This window comes from Ranitomeya imitator, chromosome 1 (genome assembly GCF_032444005.1).
Source record: "Ranitomeya imitator isolate aRanImi1 chromosome 1, aRanImi1.pri, whole genome shotgun sequence".
Taxonomy (NCBI): Eukaryota; Metazoa; Chordata; class Amphibia; order Anura; family Dendrobatidae; genus Ranitomeya; species Ranitomeya imitator.
Genome location: NC_091282.1, coordinates 758,471,020 through 758,481,600, shown reverse-complemented (window position 1 = coordinate 758,481,600; position 10,581 = coordinate 758,471,020). Strand labels below are relative to the sequence as shown.

At 48.1% G+C, this 10,581-nt stretch overlaps 1 protein-coding gene across 1 annotated transcript; it reads left to right on the top strand.

Moving 5' to 3' along the window:
- Nucleotides 1-2,177: 2,177 nt before the first annotated feature.
- On the top strand, nt 2,178-10,079 carry DNAAF2 (dynein axonemal assembly factor 2). The gene is made up of 3 exons (XM_069735102.1): nt 2,178-3,684; nt 5,234-5,380; nt 8,203-10,079. Exons 1-3 carry the CDS (start codon nt 2,212-2,214, stop codon nt 8,632-8,634), a joined length of 2,052 nt encoding a protein of 683 aa, XP_069591203.1. The 5' UTR covers nt 2,178-2,211; the 3' UTR covers nt 8,635-10,079.
- Nucleotides 10,080-10,581: the final 502 nt, after the last annotated feature.

Genomic DNA, 10,581 nt, shown 5'->3' with positions numbered 1-10,581 from the left:
GGCCTGATCGTTGGTCGCTGTCACACATAACGATTTCATTAACGATATCGTTGCTACGTCACAAATAGCAACGATATCGTTAACAATATCGTTATGTGTGAAGGTACCTTAAGGAAAGGGTGAGTCAAACACCCGAAAACTCCGCCCATATGACCCAAAACCAGTCCCGCCAAATTCAGGTGACAGGTTCCCTTTAATCAAATCTGAGAAAATGGGTTCTTTGCCCACTTTGATGCCAGTTCTGATGCCCACAACCCATTTGGGCCAAGCTGAAGAGACCTGTTTTTGATGTGGGGCCCCCTGTTCTATATGTATGCACTGTGGTATCAGTGGCCCAAAGGCATTTAACGCCTTAAAAACATCAGTTACTTATTCAAATGTTTGAAAATGGGCTGTGTGCCCACTTTGATGCCAGTTTTGATGCCCAGAACGCATTTGGGCCATTCTGGAGTGACCTGTTTTTGATGTGGGGCCCCCTGTTCTATATGTATGCACTGTGATATCAGTGTCCCAAAGGCATTTAACCCCCAAAAAATATCAGTTACTTATTCAAATGTGTGAAAATGGGCTGTTTCCCCACTTTGATGCCAGTTCTGGTGCCCAGAACCCATTTGGGCCAGGCTGGAAATAACTGGTTTGGATGTGGGGCTCCCTGTTCTATATGTCTGTAGTGTGAGATCAGTGGCCCAAAGGCAGTTAACCCTTTCTTCAGCGCTCTTTGGTGACCACTTTGATGCCCATTTTTGTGCCAGTTTTATTGTTTTTGTAGCCGTTTTTAAGCGTATTCACATCAGGGCTCCTCACTGCATTGTGTTTCATGATTGCGATGATTACTTTTTGTTGTTAAACCTATAAAAAAAAACAAAAGAAAAAATTGCCGAATAAGAAACTGACGAATACGAAACCAACTTCAGCCTTGTAAAAAAAAATAGTATAAATAACCTAATAAATATGCAAATATGGTTCAAGTAGACAACTAGACCTTATACCCCCCTGAACAAAAAAAAAAAAACTGAACACTAGAATCAATCATAAAAGCGTAATACAAAAAATCAAATTCATAATAGACACAACTTTATTGAGGACACCAATCAGAAATACACTGGACATGATAAATATATGACAATTAAAAACAAGGGGGGGGGCCGGGGATCACATCTAATATAAGCATAATCTATCATAGGATAAGGAGAATATCCTGGCCAAAGATACAATATGACTCATTAATAAATCCAGATGGTGCTGGGAAAAATAGATAGAAAAGTGCCCAGTACATATAAGGCGGTGTATATATGTGCTTATTATTTGCACTTTGCGGTACCTGTAATCTATGTAGTGACTGGGATTCATCGTATACGTGGAGCCGCCGCTGCCCCCACGCCCTGATGAAGCCACGCGCGAAACGCCCGTATATCATTATTATTATTAATATTTATTGTTATAGCGCCATTTATTCCATATATATACTGTATATACACGCGTTATACGTACTGGGCACTTTTCCATTTTTTCCAGCACCGTCTGGATTTCTTAATGAGTAATATTGTATCTTTGGCCAGGATCTTCTCCTTATCCTATGATAGATTGTGTTTATACTCTGTGATCCCCTTGTTTTTGATTCTTTGTCATATTTTATCCTGTCTGCTGTGTTTCTGATTATGATTTCGCTGTTATGACTGATTCCAGTGTTCAGGCAGTCTTTAGATATGCTGGTTTCGCACTGCACCCTTGAGCTCCTGGTTCCCTTATTCTGTGCAGATCACAGGTGGCCCCTTTGTCCCAGTCTTTTTACACACAGATTTACCCCAGATTTGTTTGCGAACGTCATCCTTTATAATGGAAAACAGCAAATTAGCATTGAAAGCAGAGAGTCTGCAGCGGCTCTGGCCGCAGGCGGTCCCCCTCCCCTGTTCTGCCCCCCATGCTGTGCCGCAGTGCATGCTGGGACACCCCCGCCGTGGGTACACAGCAGCTCTCCGTACACGCTCCACGGCCGCTTTTTCTGTAAATAAACCGCGGTCTCTGCTCACCATGGCAACCAGCACAACGCTTTCTCCTGATTGGCCGAGGGCGTGGCTTCCTCGCCGCGTGTCGGCCAATCCCCGCCCTGCCTCCGATCTCCTCATAAGTCCGCGCCCAGCGCCCTGTCGCAGATCAGTTCTCGGCTCATCACTGTGCGCCCGTCTCCTAGGTGATCAGTGCAGGACTAGAATGGCGGCCAAGCTGGAGGAGCTGAGCGTGACCTCGGAGGAGCTGGAGCGCTTTAAGGTCGCCTTCCAGGACGCCCGCTTCCGGGAGCTTTTCGCCCAGTATGCGGAGGAGCTGAGCGACCCGGAGATCCGGCGCCGCTACGAGCAGGAGATCCGTGAGATGGAGCGGGAGCGGGGAGTGGACGTGCAGTTCGTGCACCCCGAGGCCGGCCATGTGCTGCGGACCTGTGCGGACGGCCGCCAGACGTGCTACCTGAACGTGTGCAGCAGCACTGTGGTCGGTAAGCCGCACTCGGTGGCCGGGGCTGACAAGGAGGGCCGGCTGGGTCAGCACTGGGTCCTGCCCTGCACCCTCACCCTCCCCAGGGAGGAGAAGGGCCCGGCCGCCGGCAGGGAGCTCATCTACGACGTGGTCTTCCACCCGGACACCCTGCGCCTGGCCTCCCGCAGTGCCAAGTTCCGCTCCATGGTGGACCTGACCGCCCTGAGCACCGTGGCCCAGCAGTTCAGCGTGGTCCTGGACACCACCAACGTGACGACCCTGAGCGAGCCGTACAAGGGGGTCCCACAGACTGCCGTCATCCGCAAGCCAGTGGCTGGAGCGGCCCCCAAGCCCCAGGACCCCGCCGACCCACTGCGCTTCCCCTATCCCTACGATGAGAAGAAGAGGAGCAGGAAGCCCACCCGGCCCCTGCCCATGAAGCCCCACCGCGAGAGGCCGGTGTCCCTGGAGCCCACCGTCCCACGGTACACCATCCGCCACCGCTCCTACCCGGACCTGCAGGACTACCGGGACGCCAGGGACTCCGTGCCCAGCCCGGTGCCCAAGGAGCTGGTGATCACCGTGGACCTGCCGCTGCTGAGCTGCGCTGAGGATGCCACCCTGCACATTAAGGGCAAGGAACTGAGCCTGGAGTCCGTGAAGCCGGCGGCCTACAAGCTGCAGCTGAAGCTGCCCTACCTGGTGGAGGACGAGCGGGGCACTGCCCAATTCAACAAGATCAAGAGGCAGCTGGTGGTGACATTGCCCGTGGTGCAGGAGAACCTCCCCAAACTAGTGCCGGCTCACCTGCCGGCCCCCAGCCCCACGGACGGTGACTCCCCCCAGCCCAGCAGGACCGCAGATGAGATGACCCCTCTATGTTCCCTGCCTCAGGACCACCCCGAATGTCCCTTATTCACTTGTTCCCAGGACGCCACCACATTGACTCTCATCATCCACGTGAAGGATATCGACAAGCACAGCGTCACCTCCGAGGCCAGCAGTTACCAGTGCGAGATCCGCTTCTGTGTGCAGACTGGTAACTCTCCATACGTCTTATTCGTGTCCTTCCTGCCGCAGTACAGTCTGAACACCCACGATATCGCGGTCAGCGTGTCAGCGGACAACATGGTCATCGAGCTGACCAAATCCTCCGAGTGCTTCGGCCCGTGGAAGAACCTCTTCTTTGGCGTGAACAGCAATTCCCTGCAGGTGAGTAGTAAGTTCTATCTGCGTCCAGGAGCGGTCCCTCCTCCATGGGAGACGTCCGTGGGCTGCCGGAGTGGGCTGTGTGGTGGTTTGGTTTTGCTTGTTTTGCTTTTTTTTTTTTTTTTTTTTTTATTGGAAAACACACTGTCCCATTGAATAGAATGGATGCATTAATATCACATATAGAGTATGAGATCTGTGAGCCCAGGAGCATGTCCTATTCTCATCCCATTGTGAGGATCAGAGTAGGACATGGTCAGTGTGTCCTCCGATTTAAAAAGAAAAAAAGATATTAAGCCTAATGCCGAATTCACCCATCCATGTGTGGCTCTGCTGCTGGTCTCCTCATCCACACTGGGCAGCCTCCTATATTCCTATGAGTTGGGGAAACCTACAACTGGTCTGTGACACATGGGTGTGTGGATGCGGCTCTATATAACTGAGTGCAGTGGGGTCCGGTTACATTATTGATCTTTGTTCCGTATCTCATGTAATGGGGATCCAGGAGTGCGGGTCAGAACAATGCATAGTATCAGGATCTCATACTCTGGGGATTTGTATCTAAAAGGTGCACGTTGGGTATAGAGATCTGCGGCATCAGGGTGTTTACTGCTCTTTACGTTAGTGGATTGACATCATGTTGTTAAGTGTTCAGATGTTGGGTGATGGCTATATTTCTCCAAGATCCTATCCCAGTATGTAGTAGGTGTAGTAATATCAAATGCCTCCAATTAGTTCTCCTGATTCGCTATGTCTCTTTCCTCATGTGCAGGCATTGATTGATCTTCGTTATCCACGGTTATGAACACTAGCAACCAGCCAGCTAACTGTTATTATATCAACCGTTTAAACATGGATAACGAAGGTCCTGCAAAGCCTGCACATGAGTAAAGGGACATGGTGAATCTGGAGAACTATACTACATTTCTAACTGGAGATTATTATTAATTATTCCTACATCCTGGGATAGGATCTTGGAGATGGGAAAACTCCTTTAGGAGCACAGATGGTACACTTGCTGGGAGTTGTAGTTTCAATGTCTGCACTGGTACAGGATGCCAAGTTTGATCTAGACCACTGTTTCCCAAACTCCAGTCCTTACAGCCCCCCACACATCATGTTTTCTGCATCTCCCCAACTATTCCAGTACCTGTCCAATACTATCAAATCAGCTGAAATTGCCACATGTTCTCTAACCTGTGCAATACTAAGGAAATCCTACAACTATGATCTGTTGGGGGCCATGAGGACTGGAGTTTGGGAAACCACTGATCTAGATCATGTGGGTGTAAGTCCGAGTGTAGCATTACATTGGGATGCCTGTGGATGCTGCCATCTGCTGGCACATGTAATAACTGCAAGCTGTAACATAATAGCAGCTACTTCTGACATGGGCCCTGTTCTCATGTTTGTGGCTCCCAGAGGGCCAGACTTCCTTCTTTCCTGTTTACCAGTGTTAAAATCCATATCCCTTAAAGGGTTAATGGCTAACTTAATAATTGTATGCAAGATCTTATCTGACGCTTATTTCCTTATATCTTTTATTTTGTAGGAGAGAAAGTTTATTAATGAAGAGAACGTGTCTGAGTTCTTAGAAAATGGTGTACGCCCTTCTACTATTCCATGGTCGACCACGGTGGATCAGCCGCTGATAAACGTCATGGAAATGACAGACAAAAGAGCCCACATCCGGCTGAACGTAAGTTCCAACCTAAATATCTATTATTAAAGGGGTTGTCCACTACTTTTTCATTGACCTATCCATAGGATTGGTCATCAATGTCTGCTGGCGGTTACTCTTGCGGAGCTGCTCCATCTTCTGATAGTGGCCGGGGCTTGGTACTGCACATCCGCCTACTAGTGATTTGCATAGGAGGTGATGTGTAGTACCCTGCGGCGGCCACTATCTTAAGACGGCCAGCTCCAAAAGTGAGTATTTCCGGACACAGATAACAGCTGATCGGCTAGGTGTCAGTCCCCGGCCAATCAGACATCGATGATCTATCCTTAGGATTAAGTCATCAATGTAAAAGTAGTGGACAACCTCTTTACGATTGTATGTAGTGTCATCTTGTGCAATATAGACACATGTCCCTTGTAGGTCCAGACAATGGCATTAGTCCCTTCCCCCTCCAGCCTAACACCAATCTACACCCTACAGGAAGCTCTTTGCCAGTAGTGATCAGCATGATGTTCTGCAGCAGCTCTGCAATAATACTGCAGCTGCAGGACTCTCATAATACATGTGCCATATCCTATAGTTGATTGTCCAGTCCACTTAGAGGTTTGCAGGTCACGACATTGATGACCTGTCCTCAGGGGTGAGTATCAGTATCTGCTCCCCCCCCCCCCCCCCACCAAAGTCACTGGACGCAGCTGATCTGTACGGGTGCCATGTGTCCGGCCCCCACAAATCTGATATTGATAAAACTATGCTAAGCAATGTCGTATGATCGAAAAAAACCCTTTAATATGGCGGCTGAGTTTCTTGGTGCCAATTTTTGTACAAAGAAAAATTGTAAGGGATTGTCTCATAATATATAATACACTTGATTAATGGTGTTTGACTGCTGGGACCACCACTGATGCCAAGGACAGGTGTCTTGCATCTCTATGTGAATGGAGTGCCAGTGCACATGCGCCCACCATCCCATTTGTCTGTGTGGGAATTCGTGCACATGTGTAACTACCACTCCTCCTATGGAGCTGGGAGCATGCATGTGCACTGACTCCATTCACATAGATGTGTGCTAAGACCCCCCACAGATCACATGATCGCCTGCCCTGTGGATAGATGAGTGTACTAGTTGGGGGGGGAGGGGGTTAGCCAGCCTGCCTCTATGTAGTCTTTACTTTTTTTTTTACTTAAAGTGACCACACTGACTAACTTACGGGACCTATTTTCCCCAGATGTCGCCATATACCCTGACACATGCTCTTTATACACTTTTTTTTTTCTTTTTTCATGTCTTGCTCATTATTTAAAGAGACGGTCTCACAAACATTGAGCGGTTTCCAATTTCAGCTGGTGCCTGACCTGCAATGACAGCAGAGGTGGCCCCAAGGGCCTGGCTCTAGGAACGGAGCCGCAGCCCCCTCTCCTGACACTGCAGGTCAGGTACCAGCTGGATCAGGGGACCCTCGGTCTGGGGCCTCTTCATGTTTTGTTATCAAATGGAAAAATTTGCAAAAAGGCACTTTTTGTTCTATAGTCCGCAGCTCACTACCAACGTCACCGACCTCCCCTGCAGTATATAAAGGATTACTGGATTCCTAGGTAAGTAGTGCATAGTCTGCAGTACAGTGTGTTCTGGTTGGTTCCTGCAGCCTCCCCATGGAGACCTGCACATCCATTACCAAGAAGACCTGTTGCAGAAATATGCTACATGTGAACACAATGCAAAACTGAGACACAAGTTCTCCATTATGGTTTTTATATTAATGGATTTTCCAACCATCCCCTCATTGTAATGTATTACAGTGAGGGGAAGAGTGGAAATCCACTGATGTAAAAACTATAATAGAGAGCAGGTCAGGTTTTTTTTTTTTTTTTTTTTGTTTTTTGTTTTTTTTGTGGGGGGGTTTAATACCTGATAAGCTAATTGGAAACAGTCAGCAAGGCTGTAAACCAGCACGTCACTGACTGCTTAGTCCATTTATAAGGGCTCATACTCCCTTGCGTGAAATACGTCCGAGTCTCGCATGGAAACACCTGGCTCTGCCGCCAGCACTCCAGAGTGGAAGTATAGCAATACATGGAGCTGCATGCTCCGCTCCCAAATGCCGGCGGCAGAGCCGGGTGTTACCATGCAAGACTCGGACGTATTTCACACAAGGGAGTATGAGCCCTAAGAGCGAGACTGATTTCTGAGAGAAACTGTCTTTCAGAAAATGGTCTCCCTCCTTTTTATATGGGCTAAACTGTTAGTGATTTTCTCGTCTGTGGCCTTACTGACTGTTTTCAACTAGCTTATCCTTTACTACACCCAAGAAACTGGAACAACTAATCGTCATTATTGTTTAAGGGTCATAACCGATAAGTCTGCAGTCACTGAGTGTGGCTGAAGACTTGTGCACTGCAGTGATTCGCCGGGTTCAGACCCGAGACCGATGAGTATGTACGATTTATACATAGCCCCAGCCAGTGGGCACAGCCTCTCTCAATACACTTGTATGGAGCAAGGTCATGCCATCTAGTCGGCCACTCCTACTGTTGGGGCACAGCCTCGGCTCAATACAAGTGTATGGAGCGAGGCTGCACCCACTGGCCGGGGGTATGTATAACTCGTACATACTCTTCAGTCTCCCGGGTCTGAAACCGGCGAATGACCACAGTGCACAAAGTGTGTGATTGGGGGGGGGGGGGGAGGGGAGTCATGAGCCTGAAGTCACACAGTGACTGCAGACTTATGTTTTGAGCAGACAACCCCTTTTAATGGCTTTTCCCAACCTTCCTCTCATTGTACTGTAACAAGATTAGGATCTTCTTGGTGAATATCTCATGATTTCTTTCACCTGCAGAAACCAGAACTGGAGGAGGACCGTTTATTGACCGACGGAGATCAATCATCAGGTCTGAGCGGGGTGACGAACCTGGGGAGCAGCCACTCTGATAACACAGACCAGTCCGATACCGATGAAACCGCAGAGGAAAAATGGCCAAGTCCACACCCAGCCATAGACTGCCCTACCTCACCCGCTGCACAGCCTCCCGTCCAACTACCGGGCACCGATCACTCCACTGAGGATCTCTGCACACCGGCCAACGAACTTGATGAAGATGATCTGCCGGATGGTGCAAAACTTGTGCAAAATCCTATACCCAACCCTTCCAGAACAGAGCAGGTCCTAAGGGACGTCGCCTCCTCTTACAGCTCTGCCTTGGTCCCTGCCGACCACAGAACACAATGTGCCTTTAAGTTCGACAACGCCTTGTTGTTTGATCTAGACTGATTATTCCGGGCAGATATGGTTGGGTAGGGGTATTCAATTTCATCACTATTTAGGGGTTGCATTTTTCATTCTTCTGCTGTGTTACGTTTGTTGGTCTCCTCAAACTTGTCAGACATGTGCCGGTATTGAGCATGGATTGGTTAGCAGGGCTCTCCTGATATGTGAGAAGATGGTGTATAGGGGATCTGGATTCTCAGTCTCCGCCGATATTTTCCAATCTGTTACCTCTGCAATACCTGAACGAACAGCCTGACGGTCACATGATGTGATGCCGTTAGTTCAGGTGACCTGTGGCCGTAACATTGACCTGAACATATAGTTGTGTGAATAAGGCCATACTCCGGCATTAGTGTCATGGCCTGACAGTATCTCCTGTGGGAGGCAAAATCAAATCTGAGAACCGAGGCATACCCCTGGCATTTTTGGGGGGAGTGGGCACCTGGATCCCCTTGAGTTCTGTCTTCTCATATGTTTTGAATCTGGCAATACTGATGTGTTCTGCCTAGCGCAGGGTGAAACATGGCAGGTGCAGTCGCCAGTGTACATTGATATCTATGCCACGCACCGTCCTCTGCGCTGGGCCGAACATCATCGGTTTGGCCCGGAGCCTTCCTAACATGTCTACTTTAGTAGTAGTATTCCTCCTCTTCTAACTTTGCATCGTGTAGTTCCTCTGTTAAACCTCCTAGAAGTCTATGATCATCTTGTCAATGATGTTGGGGTATATCCAATTGTCAAAAAAAAAACAGCAGTGTATTCATTCATAATTTCCTGGAGGAATAACAGCGGAACGTCACAATACAGGGTTCTAATCAAAACGCCCAAAAATTATTTTCTGGGGAATACAAGTATTTACTGGAATGGTCAATGTCTTCTCTAAAGGGGTTGTAGAAGATAACAAAAACATGGTTGCCATCTTCTGAACTTGGCGCCACACCTGTGTGCAGGTTCAGTGGTATCGGAGCTTTAGTGGCACTGATCTGCAATCCCACACACAACCTGTGGACAGTGCTATTTTTTAGGTGGTGCTGGTTTTTAGGTTCTTCCAATGGTGAGCAACCCCTTTAAAGAGACTTCATCCCTCATTGCTGACAACCCCACTTGGACCTGTGCGTTGTTTGCTTCTTCTAGAAGATGGTTGTGCCTTAATGATAAGTTATTGTTTTATGTGCCAAAGAGATGATGATGATGATGATGATTTTTCCTGAGCCTGCGAGCCCGTTTACAAATATATTGTTTTGGTCTGTGTCTCCACTGTGTGTATATATAAAATTATTTTTTTTGCCAAAACTGTGAACTGATCTCAGCGAAACAAGTAGAAAATTGCTGCTGGAATCTGGCAACGGCTGAATATTCAGCAGTTACCAGGGCCAAAAATCTAACTAATCGAATTATTATAAGAATTCATTATTGTTTTTGTGTTGCAGATAAAATTTAAAAACAATTCCTTTTGTGATGTGTTTTTTTCCACCATGTAGATGAGTCTTTATTGCTCACTGCAATACGTCTAAGGCCGCACGAGTCTCTCGCATCAATACCCGGCACTCTGGACCGGAGCGGTCAGATACATAGCAATACATGCAGTCGCACACCCCGGTCCGGTGGCAGTGTCGGGTGTTGATGCGAGAGACTTGTGCGAGTTTCTTGCATTACACTCGCAAGTGTGACCCCCCCCACCCCCCCCCGACCTTACTGTCCAGACCACCAGTCCTATACACTTGTCGTGACCTTGGCTGCAAAATTACAACTCCCAGAGTGGGATGTGGTCATTCTGGGAGTTGTAGTCTTGTGGCAGCTACAAGTTGATTACTATTTTTATTTTTTTTTAGCAAACAAGTCTGAAATTGTGAGAATTGGTTACTGTGAACCAACTAAAATCTGTCAGTCATAGTCCTGCATTCCCTCTGGTATTGTAACACTAGGGGGCGTCTGTAGTGATGAGTGAAT

What these genes read in the sequence shown, in the direction of transcription:
- DNAAF2 (XM_069735102.1), top strand. Translation starts at nt 2,212, where the DNA reads ATGGCGGCCAAGCTGGAGGAGCTGAGCGTGACCTCGGAGGAGCTGGAG. An exon ending in TGAACAGCAATTCCCTGCAG is followed by an intron (nt 3,685 to 5,233) that starts GTGAGTAGTAAG and finishes TTTATTTTGTAG; the next exon opens with GAGAGAAAGTTTATTAATGA. An exon ending in GAGCCCACATCCGGCTGAAC is followed by an intron (nt 5,381 to 8,202) that starts GTAAGTTCCAAC and finishes TTTCACCTGCAG; the next exon opens with AAACCAGAACTGGAGGAGGA.